Source organism: Kwoniella dejecticola, chromosome 1 (genome assembly GCF_000512565.2).
Source record: "Kwoniella dejecticola CBS 10117 chromosome 1, complete sequence".
Taxonomy (NCBI): Eukaryota; Fungi; Basidiomycota; class Tremellomycetes; order Tremellales; family Cryptococcaceae; genus Kwoniella; species Kwoniella dejecticola.
The window spans coordinates 3769579-3785251 of NC_089301.1; the positions used below are offsets into that span (position 1 = coordinate 3769579).

General features: G+C 48.4%; 6 protein-coding genes across 6 annotated transcripts; 3 read left to right on the forward strand and 3 right to left on the reverse strand.

The window, feature by feature from the left end:
• Nucleotides 1–471: 471 nt before the first annotated feature.
• Nucleotides 472–2213, reverse strand: I303_101384 (uncharacterized protein; the record flags this gene model as incomplete). Its single annotated transcript, XM_018404753.1, has 6 exons — nucleotides 472–527; nucleotides 591–723; nucleotides 868–1199; nucleotides 1331–1484; nucleotides 1817–1977; nucleotides 2168–2213. The coding sequence occupies 6 exons, from the start codon at nucleotides 2211–2213 to the stop codon at nucleotides 472–474; spliced, it is 882 nt and encodes a 293-aa protein (XP_018267407.1).
• A 1792-nt stretch (nucleotides 2214–4005) lies between these two features.
• On the reverse strand, nucleotides 4006–5107 carry I303_101385 (uncharacterized protein; the record flags this gene model as incomplete). Its single annotated transcript, XM_065968328.1, has 4 exons — nucleotides 4006–4209; nucleotides 4360–4565; nucleotides 4639–4774; nucleotides 5036–5107. The coding sequence occupies 4 exons, from the start codon at nucleotides 5105–5107 to the stop codon at nucleotides 4006–4008; spliced, it is 618 nt and encodes a 205-aa protein (XP_065824400.1).
• A 1430-nt stretch (nucleotides 5108–6537) lies between these two features.
• On the forward strand, nucleotides 6538–7344 carry I303_101386 (uncharacterized protein; the record flags this gene model as incomplete). Its single annotated transcript, XM_018404755.1, has 3 exons — nucleotides 6538–6581; nucleotides 6698–6808; nucleotides 6903–7344. 3 exons carry the CDS (start codon nucleotides 6538–6540, stop codon nucleotides 7342–7344), a joined length of 597 nt encoding a protein of 198 aa, XP_018267409.1.
• Nucleotides 7345–9141: 1797 nt separating this feature from the next.
• On the forward strand, nucleotides 9142–9648 carry I303_101387 (uncharacterized protein; the record flags this gene model as incomplete). The annotated part of the gene is made up of 1 exon (XM_018404756.1): nucleotides 9142–9648. The coding sequence occupies one exon, from the start codon at nucleotides 9142–9144 to the stop codon at nucleotides 9646–9648; it is 507 nt and encodes a 168-aa protein (XP_018267410.1).
• Nucleotides 9649–10465: 817 nt separating this feature from the next.
• On the forward strand, nucleotides 10466–11080 carry I303_101388 (uncharacterized protein; the record flags this gene model as incomplete). Its single annotated transcript, XM_018404757.1, has 1 exon — nucleotides 10466–11080. One exon carries the CDS (start codon nucleotides 10466–10468, stop codon nucleotides 11078–11080), a length of 615 nt encoding a protein of 204 aa, XP_018267411.1.
• Nucleotides 11081–11930: 850 nt separating this feature from the next.
• Nucleotides 11931–15418, reverse strand: I303_101389 (uncharacterized protein; the record flags this gene model as incomplete). Its single annotated transcript, XM_065968329.1, has 13 exons — nucleotides 11931–12257; nucleotides 12322–12549; nucleotides 12635–12730; nucleotides 12808–13088; nucleotides 13168–13307; nucleotides 13382–13478; nucleotides 13543–13818; nucleotides 13884–14012; nucleotides 14081–14151; nucleotides 14209–14432; nucleotides 14499–14788; nucleotides 14850–15215; nucleotides 15271–15418. 13 exons carry the CDS (start codon nucleotides 15416–15418, stop codon nucleotides 11931–11933), a joined length of 2673 nt encoding a protein of 890 aa, XP_065824401.1.
• Nucleotides 15419–15673: the final 255 nt, after the last annotated feature.

The following is a 15673-nucleotide window of genomic DNA, read 5'->3' on the forward strand; positions in this document are numbered from 1 at the left end:
AAGCGCGATCTTCACGGAATCAATTTAAGCATCGTGGCAGTGCCTTGTATGATAGTAGTTACTGTAAATGCATGCATGAGATGGAGAAATCAATCATTCTATATATTACTCGGGTTCAGACTCGTAATCACAATCAACCCAAATTTATGTATTGTACTGCACAAACACTCCCAAAATTAACGAGCCTGATGCTGTTACCTATATCGAGCAGCCAGTGTATTCCTACCAGAGATGAGACACATAAAGGAGAAACGAGTGGATGGATCAAATTTCTATGCTGACTGAATCGTAAAAAAAGTGGTATATCGAACCAAGTGGAATAAGCGGAAATAACGCTCTTTCATATCGCATCAGATTGTTTTCTTGTCTTGATTAAGCCAGACTGTCGCTTCTTATTTTGCATTTGAACCGGCAATACTGCTCCTTCTCGTCAGTTGACATGAACTCGCCATTTGACCGAAAGAGAGTTACTCACGCAGCTTTGACGTAGTCCGCGAAACTGACCATACAGATGGTTTGCCAAGCACCTGCGGGTGTGTCCATGTCAGCCACGTACGCCACCGGGAAAGGCCGCTTGGTTGTCTACTCACCTAGACCAATTCGGGGAGCAACACCTCGGTACAAACCCTTGATACCGTTCGTGTTGTAGATGTATGAGAGGGTGTTGAGTACAGTCTTCTTAGCTGGTCGAGTTGGATCTTGCGATTTCAGAGCGGATTGCATCTATCAAGCGGAAGTCGAGTCAGCTCGTTGTCATCAATCGTGCGAAGTCCAGGACAAGGGGATAGGGAGCAGTGATACCGATCGATTCTGATCAGGCCAGTAATGCGTATGAGGACCACGAATGAGATGGGATCCGTCACTCACCTCAACTCGAACAACTTCAATAGGTTGGTTCCAAGTAGCCAAAGCACCTCCAACAGTCGACGCCAAGATCTTATCCAATGCACCTAATTTCTCGCCCTCTTTTATGCCCTTGATATTCCTCAACGAAGCTTCGGCCAATCTGGCAAACCCAAATCTTGATCCCCAGTTAGTAGCTTGACGCAGGGCAACAGCGTTGACTCCCTTGTTGATACCGGCTATACCTTCTCGCTTGTAGATGTCTAGGAACACCTTGAAGGTCGACTCCACGGGTGCACCGGCGGAAGCTTGCTTGTGTCGAGTGATTTCCACTGTCTTCATACATGTGCAGAAACCTGATCGGCGGCGAAGTAAGAAAGATTGGTCAAAAGATTACCGAAATCGTGTGAATCAAGAGATTGAATGAGCCAAGGGCAGGAAATATCGTCAGCGGTCTTCTTCCTGGCAAATTGAAAATCTAGCTCACCCATAGTAGCGTACGCTTGAGCTACACCACCTCCTACACCACCCAACATACCGGCCGCAGCGGGGGACAAGCCGAATGCTTTCGTACTGTATTTCTCGATCTCGGCAGAGGTGAAGATGAGCACACCTCCTTTGGTCGAGGCTTCAATCCAGGCCTATATTGGCAAGGAGAAAGAGACGAGGCGAGACGAGGCGAGGCGAGGCGGGGCGGGGCGGGGCGGGGCAAGCAGCGAAGGGAAGATGTGACGAGGGATAGATGTAGAGGAGTAGGGCGAGACACGAGTGGTTCATAGCGCAATGAAATTCAGGGAGGTAGAAGTTGAGGATGGTATTTGGCGAAGGGAAAAGGGAAATTGACATGAGTCAATTGTCGGAATGGTCGAAGTGAGAGATCAGTTTGTGCGGATGATAAGAACATTTCAGACATCAGTATCAGTATCCACCCCGTCTATTCTCTGGCAATCATGTAGTGCCAGCTCTGACTCACCCAAGGGATCAAACCCTGATAAAACCCTTTGATACCACCTCTCGACCAGACAGTCGAGAACGCCTGTCCCATCGTTTGCGATCGATTGGCCGCCATCTGCGTCTTGAGCACTTCGAGCGGTTGTCCGAGGGTCGTCACTTCGAACATGTTCATGGTTGCTCCTATAACCAGTTAAGCAGTAACCAGTGATATCAGTAAGACTTTGAGCTCGGACTTGGGCTTGGACTGAGCTTGTAGTGTTAAATCTTGTTCGACCAAGCTGGGGAAGGACGACAATCTGATCATTCCCAGCAGCAACAATATTGCTTCTGGATGCCCTCGAGCAGCGGATAAGAGAACACCCAGACTCACCAACAGCGATGTTGGACCACGAGAAACCTTTTTCCATAGGAGCCATTTTGTCTTTTGCGTCTGTGTGTGATGTCAGGGGTTATATAATGTAGGGGTATACGTTGTATGTATATATAAGAGAGTCAAGCGATGGCTGCTTGTAGTGGAAGAGAACAAGACGAATCAATGAGACTGAAGAGATACCGAAAGAATGGGAATGAGCGAGATGAGATGAGGTTGAAGAGGATCAAGAGGATCAATGCATCTATCCAAGATGCCTTTGCTCCCCATTCATCAGGACACGACGCGCTGATAATATGATAATAATAATTCAATGCAATTGGGGAAGATAATAACAACCATTACCCTGAATTACAAACGGGGACCCACCTCCCCAAATAATCTAATCAACAATTTGATCCCGCTAATCTGCTAATCCAATCACACGATTCATTATTCAAGGCGAACTTCGGCACACCCGAGCGAGAGAACCTCTTCGCGGATTTACCGGGTCGAAGTGATTTATGCTCATGAGCATCTATCACTTTCACGGAATAAGCAGTCGTTGATCATTCTTGAGACTTCACTTACTTGGACTCATCACCTCTCTCGCTCGCACGGATTCATGGGCAATTTCAGTAGAGTCCATGGCTCGCCTGCCTATTGTCATACAGCCACTGAAGTCCTCCCACGACCATGCCATCTATCTACTGACCCTCTGACCCACTCTAACTGGTTGCCTGCACAACGCTTGCTCTAAATCAGCACTGTGACATCTCTTGATGCGTTGACGAAAACCAACCCGACATGCATCGAATATCGACCATCCAAAGAATCAAGTGATCGCCACCAACAGAATAAATACCTAAAAAAAGTCTGCATGTTTTTACCAATCAAACGGACACTTTCGATTTGCAGTATAATCTTATAAGGCAATTTGGTCTGTAGCAAAAGGCAGCGTAGCACAATCATTTGGCAACCGTTCGGGCGCCCCGCCGGTCCAGAAAGGAATGGTACGACAGACTGTCCGAGGCGCCGCAAAGTGGCTCGAGCGCGCGATCAATTCCTCTCATGACCTCTTTTTGGGTTATTGCGTCCGCGTATCCCTATCCCTCATCAAGTTTCAGGTTGCAGTCGCAGTATATAAAGGCAATTTACACCTATACCAATGGGGTCGGCCGCGTAGCACAACCGTTCGGGCTCCCCGCCCGCCCACCAACAGTTCCGTCTTATTTGCCCGTGCGCGTCGCAAGACCGCCTGAGGGCGCGCGATCAAACCCTGCTTTTGCACATCTTTTCTGCTTGTGGCGTCAAGCTTTTCATTCGCGCAGAGCGCACAACGGTAATCATAGTTGATGATACTCTCAAGTAGCTAAGTAGTAGTAACATGCACATGTATTGATGGATTGGATATACACTTTGATTACGTCGCCGAATGTTAGCAACTTTTGAAGATGGAGCGCACGCTCGAATTTTCGGTCGACCGCGCACGATAAGATAGTAACTGAGTCAGTAAGTTTAGTCATACGTTGTAAGTCGTTAGTCGGCCTTGACCATAAGATGTTCTCGACAGTCTCACAGGGAAGGCAAGGGGACGAGTGAGAAATCCTTGATTAGATCTCCACGGCGAATGTCACACATCGGACGGAAGCCACCGTATCCACAATCATGGATCAATAGATCGTGAGTAAAGTTAGTCTTCTATTAGACACAGACACAGATGCAGATCCATGAGCGAAAAGTTGCATGGCATGATCATGCGCAAACCAGAAGCAGAACCAGAATCAATAACCCAAATCAAATCAGACCAAATTACCCAGTCCTTGGCCTGACTATCATCCGATCCGATCTGCTCTGATCTACTTTTGCTTTTCAGCGGCCTCCTTCTCTCGGAGTCTCTTTTGTCTAGCACCCTCGTTTCGTTGAGCGGCTCTAGCTTGTCTGAGAGCGACAAAGGCAGTGGCGGATTTCTCCTCGTCGGTGATGGCTCGAGGAGCTTCGGCGGTGTATGAGGCAGGGAGGGGGAGGGCTTCTCGGGTGAGGTGGGCAGTGAGGTCGTCACCCTGAACGAAATGCCATTCGATATCAGCATATGAGTCTCCAGAACCCCAATGGCGGTGATGTGACGTCGCGACACGTTGTATGGATCGGACGACCATGGTCTTCGGGAAATGCAGATCACAATATAGAAGAAAAGAAACACGCAGACCCACTTGAGCATCACCAGCCTTAGGTTTACCTTGCTTTCTAGGGAAGACGACTAATCGGGATTTGTATTCCTTCAATCGGTCGACGTTCAAGGTTTGGCCTTCCTCAGACTTAGATCGTCTTCTGTGGTCAACCGAGATTCCGAGACCCTTGGCCTCCTTCTTTCTGATACCAGCGAGCTTGAGTTCGGAGATAGTGAATCCTCGTCCCTCTGATTAAATGACGACGAAAGTCAGCAGGTATCCCTCTTGGTTCTCTGATAAGGAAGCACGGGATGAACCAACCTCTGATTCGGATGTTGTATCGTTGAGTGGGGCATCGGACAGCAGGTCTGAGTCTTTGAAGAGGGGCAGCACCGGTAGCGAGGGCCTTCTTGGATCGTGCGACTCTTCTAGACTTCTTCTTACCGGATTGGTCGAACTGTAAAAAGACGTAAGTGTTAGCTTATCAGCATGACATTCTCTACTCCGTATTGATCTCCTCATCCACGGGCATTCGCTCTTGCTGACTTCCCGACGATGAGGACTCCACCTCATCCTCCTCATCTTCCTCCTTCCCCTTCAACAACAATGACGCCGAATTGGCTTTGACTCTTCCTCCGTCATCTGCATTCGTCTACCTCTCTTGCTTAATCATTCCCATCGCCCAGACCTATACCCAACAGAGCGAAATAACACTAACCCAGGTCTTGACCCGTCGTTGCCAATCCTTGTGGAAGTGGTTCTTTTGCAGTTGGTTGTTGTGCTTGACCATTTTGAATACTGAAGATTAGATCCAATTACAGCGAGGCAAGAATTGAACCTATGTCAGCGGGATATTCGCTGTTGAGGATGAAGACGAGGAGAACAGTGATAAGGCGAGATGGTACACACCGAGGTCACAGCTGACTTGATGGATGAAGAAGGAGAAGCTGGAAACGACGATTCGACGAATTTGATCAAATTGTGCAAAGCCAAACAGCCAGCCAGTGAGTGAGTGAAGCCAGGGTCACCGTACCATGTACCATGCACCGTACAACCAAAATTTACTATACTCCCGTACGGTGGAGTTAGCCCATCACCATACCGAAAGAATTTCGGCAATTTCGTATTGACCAAACGCCGATAATCCTTTTAATCAGGTGGCGTTTTCCAGTCGACTACAATCATACTCTATTTCAGTTTTCCACTTAAGATCCGCGACCGTTTCAAATTTCGAAGCCGACCTGCTTGCATACGTCCAAAGAAATTTCAAACGGCTCTATCTTCATCTCTCTTCTTCTCAACAAACGCTTAATAAGTGAGTCCACCTATACCATCTCCTATCACACATTCTTCAGCTCTGTCCTATGCAAGAGCTTCCCTCAATGCACAATTCCAAATCAATGATCAAACCTACAACCCGTTCTTGAGCGGAAAACAAAAAACCTTCGCACCATGACGTCGGAAGGAATTCAAGCTGACTGACTGACCCGCTCACTTTTAGAATCTACACAAAAGCACCGTTTTTCCCCCTCGTATTATATCTTACGCGGATCCTCAATCTTCGGAGAGAGTCGTTATCCCGTTATATGATACTCCTTTTCAGTGGAAAATCCGGCCGTCATTTCCGTAGAAGAGACTGAATTTCAAAAATCAAACGCGAATTGGGTGGACCGTCTTTCTGATGTTTAACAAAGTTAGACATTAGTGGAGGAGGGTCCAAATCTTGTTTGACATCTATCTACTGTATCTAATCTTCATTTAGAACACCATATCATCAATATCGTTTCCGAGGTGCGCATATGCATACTTGTTGTCATAAGACTAATTTTCAACTTGAACTTCTCACCTCAAACATCTCTTGCCTCTCGAGATTCACCCGTCATTACACATGACCACACCAAAGCGTGTGACGATATATGAAACGACAGATTATGATGATGGTGACAACACTTACATCACACATCGCCTCGAATGGTAACCTTTGTACAATGATGGTGTTCTGACTGTCGATGAAAGGATATCATTCGGAGAAGCAAGTTGAGGTCACTTTACTGACATTCTGATCATTTGCTATGTAGCTGGAAGCCACATAATCTTTCGTATCGCTGAATGACAAGTGTTGGATACAGGTTCATCACTCCCAGCTTTCTGACCTCTTACAAAGGCCTTGTCATACAAGCTCGAATTGATCACTCCTATACTCTCTACTTATCCCTCTCAATGTCAGCAAGGATTCTTCTCGAACACTTAGGCCGATCAACCGAGTAGGTCATACCCACTGTTCAATGTACTACTGCCTTGCCTTGTCAAAACCTCAAGTTACCGTAAACACCAAGCGACGACTGATGTGTGTTGTTGTGAATCACGATACCGCATATAGCGGTCTTACCTTTCGAATCACCTCTTCGGACGGGCATTCAGAAGACGTGTTCATTGCCAGAGAACATCTACCGCCAAATCTAGATCTGAGCGACTGCACCAAAGACTCTGGGTCAGTCCAGGTTTACCTGACCATCTGGAGAGACCTGGAACAATAACGCTGACTGACTATATTGGATGACTCCTTAACACTCACATATAAACAGACTGGACTTCGCAATCACCAAAACTTCCAGACCCAACCTGCTGTTTGACATCAAGTCTGTTCCTGCCAGGCAAGGGGAGACAATAGTCGATACACAAAACCCTCGAGCGAGGACCAACGCAGAATCCCGCTGGAAACATTACTGGCAAGGATGCGCGGCTGTCTGGGCATCACTCTACTTACTCAGCCTGTCCAGTAGATCCGGTGTCTCCCATCAAGCGAGTGCTCAGCGCGAATGGGCTTCCGAAGTTAGTCATGGGTTGGTACAAGCTGCTGAAGCCGGTCTGCCTAATTGTACGAGGTTCGATGTCCATGCCGATGGCTCAAATCCGTACGTGACCCTGAGATCGATCGAAGGTAAGATTTTTTGTTTCGATCAGGAGACGAAAGCCTGGAAGAATCTGGTGGAAGATGATGGGTTTTTCGCTTTTTCCGACAAGTGAGGCGCGAAGAGCCCGTCTGCCTCCTTCTCAACCATTTCACTCACGCTTTCAGACTCTCAATTTTTGATAGTTGGTCAATAATGTAGATCTCGACTTATATGCCTCACTGGTCATGCGTAGGATAGTGGCGGAGCAGTCGGACGTGCCGTACTCACATGCAGACTCTCATATATCTCTTGTCACATCACGCCTGATATTGCGTGGCGATAAGTTACTGCGAAACATGCCGATTGGCATGCGCAGGTGACCAAGTGGCAAAGGTCGATGCTGATAAAGCCAAGAGCTTCTGCGAAGTCTGCCTCGGCGAGACGTGTCGCACTGCCTCATCATGCGTCAGGGGGCAGATAGAAAGGATGTTTCAGCTCCGCCAAGCCATCTGAAAGCCATCTGAAAGCCATCTGGAATGCATTCGTCTGGTTCGCCGCAGCCCTGACTCTGGCTCTGACTGCATTCACATTCTTTCAGCGACTCTAACAACGATCCTGGACTTGCTATTCTGCCTGCCATCTCATACCGCACTTCCTCATGGCTGCACAAGTCAAATCACTGTTTCCTGGGATGATGACAATGCTCTCCATAGCCACGTCCACCGTCACATCCATCTGCGACCGGTTTCCTGATTACACAGACTATCAACAGTAAGCCATTCAGCCAATCTCACTTGCAATCAAAGCGGCGTGCTGAGCTTTTGTCTGCATACATCCCTGGTCCTTCGATAAACTAGCAGTGCACCAGGCGACAGGCGTGATCGATTCGATTCCTTCTTTCGGACAATCCACCAAGCCGCCACCTTGATTGGAATCAGTGCTTTGGCATTCTCATGCTGTTTACCGGATCTCTCGACCGGACAACAAGGTCTGAAGGTGAACAAATTCCCTTCAGGGGTATCTAGCGCGTCTCTCGATTACAATCGTAATCATCATGACCTTTTCACCCTCACTCGCACTTACGATCCGAGAGATTACGAACTCGGTCAGAGACTCGATTTGTCAGACCTTGAATATCCTCAAACACCTCAGTCAGGTTCGGAAGAGCAGCTTTACAACATGTTTTATCCCGATGATGCATTCCAGCACGAAAATTGCACTATAGATGTGTGCCTTGAAGGAGAGGTGTGAAATGGATGGCCGTTGGGTATAATTTTTCTCCTAAGAATCGAGGAAGCGCCATGTTGACAAGCATATCTATAGAGAAAAGGTAGAGAAAGATGCAAATCGCGACGGAGGTTCAATTCCAACTTCGCATGTACCGCATCGGTCCGAGCTTGTTGCCCTTGGACTATACGCTTCGTGTTACATTGTTGTATGGGCTTCCGTCAGAAGGGCCCAATCCACACATCACAGCAGTATCCCATGAGCTTCCACGTGTAATGACTACATTTACGTCACTGATCCGCACAGCATCGGACTCACAAACATCGTTGCAAAAAACCCACACCCAGACGCCGAGGTCAGCTCTGCATCACCGAGCTCAAGAAGCCATGAATGACATCAGTGGAGGAGCATTGACTGAGCCTTCGGATCATGAAAGGTTTTGAGATGGCTTGTGCTCCACAGATGGCCTCTTAGGTAGGAAGCTTTTACAACAGCCGAACGAACACCACCGGCGTTGCCGACCTGCCATTTTGGCACAGTCTATACGTCTCTACAACCCGAATACCAAATACGTACGTATCTACGTAAGCTGCTAGCAATCACAGTCTGTCACTCTCCTTCTCTATCTCTCATTTTTGAGCCGAGTCGATATTTGAGCTACAGTATCGCAGCAAATCCAGTCAGTTGGAATCTAGCCCTCGACATGTCCGAATTACCCAACTGGGGCCAAAACACCCAAGGCACTCTTGAAGCCCGAGGTGCGGCCGCTTCCCGATCCGGGTCCAGACGATGGACACAGCGCCTCCGCCTGCCTCAGACATCCGACCGGACGAAGCTCGAGGCGGCTGCGGCCGTGACGGGAGCAAGTATAATCATAGGTGTATCAGCTTGGTGCTCCAGCAAGATCAGTGATTATGAGTATCAGGCAATCGCTAATGAAGCCGTAGTCGAAGCAGTGAAAGCCCGTAGCGCCAGCTTGCAGAGTGGATACGACGATCTCTCTTCAGCCTATAAATCCTGGACAGAGATCTGCGAACTAGCTACCGTCACCGTCACCGCCACCGAGACCGACAGCGGTTCAGCGACTGGTACGGCTCCTTCCATGAAGGTCGTGCTTGACGCCGACGGAGCTGCAACTCTAGGCATGCCTTCTCAACAGCACGATATTTTTGTGACTATCAACCCTACCCAAAACGCGTCAGCTTCTTGAATGGATTGATCGTTCGCACATCATGAGGCCACATAGGATAGATCACCATGCTCTACTCAGCTTGCTGAAGCTTCTTTGGCGTCCTTGCCTCAAAGGGTGTGACGCTTTTTGCCTAGTGGCGTATGATGCCTGGGCGACGTTTGCACCGGCTTGCAGTCTGATCCGCACCAATAATTGCGTTTAAGTTACGGCAGAAGCAGCTACGATCCGCCGTCCTCGGGAGATCTCCAATGCGCAATACAGGCCAGGCTGCACTTCTCTCCCCTTTTCCGACAACTACTGTACAAGTGTGGCACGAAGTACGGGCAGATGTCCGAAACACGAGCTCCTTGGCGCCCGGAGTCGACAGCGTGTATATACCATCGGTGACATACAGTAAGCGTACAGTCTCCTTCCTCTTACCCAACTGAGTATCTTTGCAAGCTATGGACCAACTCCGTAGCGCATATGCATCTCGTTGTACCGTCATGCTGCGTGACGTGTCACAGGCTCAAAATGCTCTTTTCATTGGGACAGGCAGAAGAAAGGAGTGTCAGCCTTCAAGGCCGTAATCACACCGTCATCGATCTAATCCATTGAAAGGAGCTCAACTCGTCTGGTGGTCTGGTGTAGAGCTCTCATTCTCGAATAGGATCGATCTTTCGACGATTATACAAGGTGCAGCCAGCTACATACTGTATTGTAAAGCTCAGCTCTTTTTCCGCAACATTTTTTCTGCTTCTCCCATTCACCTTCCCTTTGCCACGCAGAGCTGCATACTTTCCCTAGAATTTCTCCGCCACAATCCGCTTCTCTTCAGCTGAAGCAAGCATACACGATGAGCAACAAAGGCTACGACGCTCACGAACTACCCCGCTACCAGATCCCCACTGGTGGCAATAACACCTTGACCGGAGCCGAGCGATCACGATCTGCGCTTAAAAGCGTACAGAGCGGTCTTTCCTCTTGCGCCAGAAGCTGGAAACAGAAGCTCGGACCTCCGGCCTATGATTCGCGATGCGATATATCCTGTAGATCATGCGCCATAGGGTATGTGGCGATCAGTGTTGCTACTGTTCTCGGCGTGACTGGCGCTCTGGCTTGGTGGCTCGCACAGGGGCGTCATAGGCACGAGGGTTCTCATGAGGGCAACAGCACCGATACAGGCGATGACACGACCAAAGAGCTTATCAATCAGGTAGTTTGGTCGACCATCAACGAGGGCAAATCAATTGCTCCCTGCTGGACGGCGATGAAAAAACAGACATACACTGAGCCAGATAGCTTACCTACGTTGACGGTGACAGAATACGATCCCGCCGAAACCGGATACATGTTTTCCATCACCACCGATTCGCCCGGCGGAGAAGCTACACCTATTTACGTCAAGATCGACCCAGAAGCTGCCTCATTGCCCTCTGTTGAAGGGAATACCAACACCCAACAGGGTTAAGGCTCATGTAATAGGGTATGCGCAGAATCCATCAGCTCGATTAGCATGCATAAGGTATTTGTGGTTTCTGACGGTAGCGTACATGTATGATGGCAACTTTCTCTTCTCAAGGCTCTGCAGTCGTTCATGAACTCTACTGTAAGTAGAGCCACTTGAAAGGTTCTACTGCATCACACCCCCCTGACTCGCAGCAATCAGCTTTTCATTTTCTGATACAGTATGAGTAAGCTTCGGGTGGCAAATGAGGGACATCCTGGTGTATTACTGTAATACGCGCCACTGAGTGAGAGCCGTCGCCGTCGCCGCTTCCCACCAGTCTTCGAGCTCAAAACGTCAAGATCCTCAGAAAAACGTAGATTATACAAAGGATTGAGCTGTAGAGGGACCACGAGCTCATGCGACATGATCTTCGTCTTCGTCATATTCATATTCATATTCATAGGCGTTACCATGGGAGAAAGGAGTATAATATCTCGGAATTCCATCTCATTCTACTGTCACTTAATCGATATCTCTTACACGTATGAGTCCACTGCGTAGAACAATGCGCTGGCTCCGGTGGGACCGAGACAGATCTGACAGATGATCACAATAGGAGCAGTGTGCTCCCCAGACCGGCTAGATCGTTTGTTGCCTGAAGTTGAAATGCATCCATCGTACTCTTCCTTACTGTACACAATACGAATTGGAGATTCCTACTTTCATCCATCCAGCATCATTCAGTGTCGATTCTATTTCCTCCGTTCGATGCAGTGGTGCCAGATAAGCTGAAGATATTGTATAAATAATATATGACGTTTTCCTAAAGAATGCATATGACGTAGACCTGGAAAATGCATATGATGTTCCCCTATATAGCATTTCCCAACACACCCCTTCCAATTTCAATACCCCTCTTCACAATCTGCTTCTCCCTCTCACCTAGAGCATCTACCGCCTCGCCAATCTTCTTTTGACCCCTTTCCAACACGTACAGCCATCCACCAGCTAATTCCGTGTTGGAAAGTGTCTTCTCGAATTTCTCTTGGACCCCTTCTTCGTCGAAATCGTGTTTCGAATTGAACGATTTAGGTAGAGTAAAAATCGGTGATACGGTGTGTATCGCCAGTAAGAAATGAATTAAGAAGGATATCAGGAAAGTCAAGAGTGGTGCGGATAGGGTAGTGAAGTCGATCGCCTAAACAGTGGAGTAACGTCAATTCTGCCTGATAAAGTGACAAGAGCAGAAGGGGGGTGCTCACCTTGAAAATCGTCAAATCCAGTCCACCTCGACCAACGACGTATCCGATAGCCTTAGCTATGTTCCCTGTTCTCGTCCTGAGTTTCTTAGATTTCGAAATGTCCCCAGAACTGTTCTCGAGTTCACGAAGGAAATCCCATAAGGCGTATTGAAGGGTGAAGCGATGATCGTACGAATTCGAGCATAGTTCGTTCAGTATTAGCGTGTAATAAGGGTTATAAGTTTTCTCCTATTCGCGAAATGTCGTCACAGATCAGTAATGCTCTACTGAGCGTCTCCAAGCCAGGCGTGAGCAAAAGCCAGACACGACTCACAAGACCACAACAATGTAGGGCGACTCGGACAAACTCTCTTTGTTGTACAGCGCTCAACTTGAGGGCGTTGAGCCGATCACAAGCATGGACATAGTCCTAAGAACACAATATCAGCTTGACTCGTCCGTTGTGTGTCAAGATGAGAGATCCCGTGTCGAATGAAGAATGCTCACCTCTGAAGACAGGAGAACGACAAACACCCCTCGCCTGACATCAGTGTTCATACCCTGCTTTCGGGCTAACTCCAACAGAGCCTCTTCATCCGTTACATCCTCTTGATCTTTCTTCGCCAATTCATCGCTTTTGACCGTTAACGTCGTTGACGAGGCTAACTGCTGTTCCCTCTCCACTAAAGGATTTCCAGACCATCCCGCACCGACCAACCACCATTTCCCCTTCTTGTCTGCGGAGAGCAGATCCGAAAGGGATACTCTCAACGGTTCGTAGGCCAGTACTAGTCCACCACACCAAGTTGTATTAGCAGCAGTCCCGCAAGAAATCCCCAAATGAGTAAAGAATAATATGTGACCTACAACGCCTCTTTTTGCCTAGTCCCGACAAAAACTTCTTCATTCGCATTGCAGCTTCGTTCCCTCCTTCGGAATTCTGGTTGGACTTGATCTTTCCGTTCTTGACATTGGTTAGGGTCTCAACCATGAACCTGGCCCTCGCACTGCGGGATGGAGCGGACGATCAGTCATCGAGATCGTTACAAGCATAGAGATCTGACGGACATTGGATACTCACGTCATAGTCTTCTCTTTGCCTTTCGTCTTCTCCTGCACGAGATTTACAATATCTTTCAGAGAAGCAGGATCATCCGTGCGTAGCTGGGTTCCGGAACCTGGATCATACGGATGGTCGATATCATCAATCTCGAACGAAATATGGAAGAGGTAACAGCTTACATCGTAACACCTTGAGCAGTCCCTCGACAGCGCTTTCCCCCATAACTTCCTCATCTACTTTGCCATTCTCCAAGAAACCCTTGATCAGGTCATATATCAATTTTGACCCTATTACTTGGGCATTATACAGCTCCGCTATCAATGTCAAGAGGTTCAAAGCTTCTTTTGAGGCATCGGGGGTTTCATATATGTTCCCTTGAATGGTCGCTTCGTTTGAACGGGGGCCAGAAAGCGCGTTCTGGTATCGCATGATCAGGGTGTGGACGAAGTGTGCGCCTGAATAGGACATCAATTCTTCAGCTATGAAGACATGGAAACAAGATTCATGGAGCAGAACATACCAAACTCCATTCCTATCACCCGATGTAATGCTCCTACCAGCGTAGCATAGAGCACCACAAAAGAGTCTAGCAAGTTGGCTTTGTTGGATATCATCTGTATCACAAGATCGGTCAAAGTGGTAGAAACATCTATGTTGGTAAACCGTATATCAGTGCTTGAAATAACGAGGATCAAACTGTCGATGATGATGACTGACCATTCCTGCTGTGTCCCCTATAAAGACCTTCTATCTCGCCCAGTATACTCTCGAGATTCGCTTCACTCAGCCTGGTCGCCCAATCAGCTTTCCGCCCTGTGTGCATTCTGGCAAGGGATGAAGCTTACTTGTTCAACAATCCTTGGGATTTGCGTTCCAACTTTATCCTCTCTTCAGCTTTCTCTTTGTTTCCTCTGGCGTTCTCCTCCAGCTGTGCCGCTCGAAGATGGGGAGGTACATATTTCGACGGACCAGCCGAATTAGCGGTGTCCGCGGGTGGCGCTGTGGTAGTTTGCGGTGAATCCCTTTGTCCGGATCCACTCGCTTGATCTTCGGATATAGGTTCGTCAAGCTGAGAAAAGTGCGGGTCAGTCACCCTGCACTGTGAGTCGAGCACGCGCCCTTGTCAGTGACTTACGTCTATTTCAGCGCCTGGATGATCGTCCTCTCCTTCAACATCCTCTTCGGCGCTAATGTACTCCCGCTCATCCTGCTCATCCTCTTCGTCCTCCTCGCCCAGATCGCTAAGCTCATCCAAGCCAACAAGATCCATCGCATCATCGTCACCCTCACTATCGCTCTCTTCAAATTCCTCATCTGCGTCTGCGTCATTTTCATCGTCCTCCTCTATGTCATCCTCCTCGTTCAGGCTATCCCGCTTCAGTCCACTTCCGCCAGGTCCAAGAACGTCTGCAAGATCCAGCAGATCTGCATGCCAATTGTAAGGTCAGTGTTTCCATCTGAATGCCAAAACAAGGATCATACATACCGTCTAAGCCATCATCGTCAACTTCCTTGCCTTTACCTTTCTCCTTCTTCAATATATATTCTAGCCATTCTATCTCTTGATCTTCCGCATCGTCGACCATCTCATCGGGCAATCTTAGCTCTGGCAGCTTCTTCTTCTTCTTCTTCGGTGGCTCTTCGTCCAATTTGGCTCCTTTGGTCTTCAGCTTCTTGCTTGGGGGTGGTGCAGGCAACTCATCGGCTTCCTCATCCTCGTCTTCCGAGTCGGTATCAGGAAGTGGGGCGCGCCCTTTGCCTTTACCCTTATTCGGTGCTCCCGCTCGTCCATCTTGTCGACTGGAAGATCGATCATCGTGTTGGTTAAATCCGCCTCGTCCTCTCTTTGCCTCTGCGATGCGCTCCGTTAGTAGTGCCCGAGTGCCTGACCATAATGCGAGACGTACTGTATTTGACATCGAATTGCTCCCTCAACTCGGAGGGTAGCTTCGGTCCACCGTATCCCCCTCTAGATCCGCCACGACCGCCCCGCGAGCCGCCTCTTCCTCTTGATCCATGTCCATTGGCATTTCCTCTCGTTCTGAACGGAGGCATCGTATCTGTCGAATAGTGCTTGACCCAACGTGTCGAAGCTACCCATAAGATAGTCAGATAGTGGGTCCGCTTGTCCGGTTTGTTTTCAACTTTTTTGGGTGGCAACTATCTATAAGGTACGCTGTCGAACACGTGGGTTACTGTTCATCACGTGACGTGTATGTTACGCGTCTGTGTGTACGAGTATGCATAAACTGAATAACAGGCGAAATGAAAGACAAAAGATGTCCATTTATCACAGATATATTCAGTAGG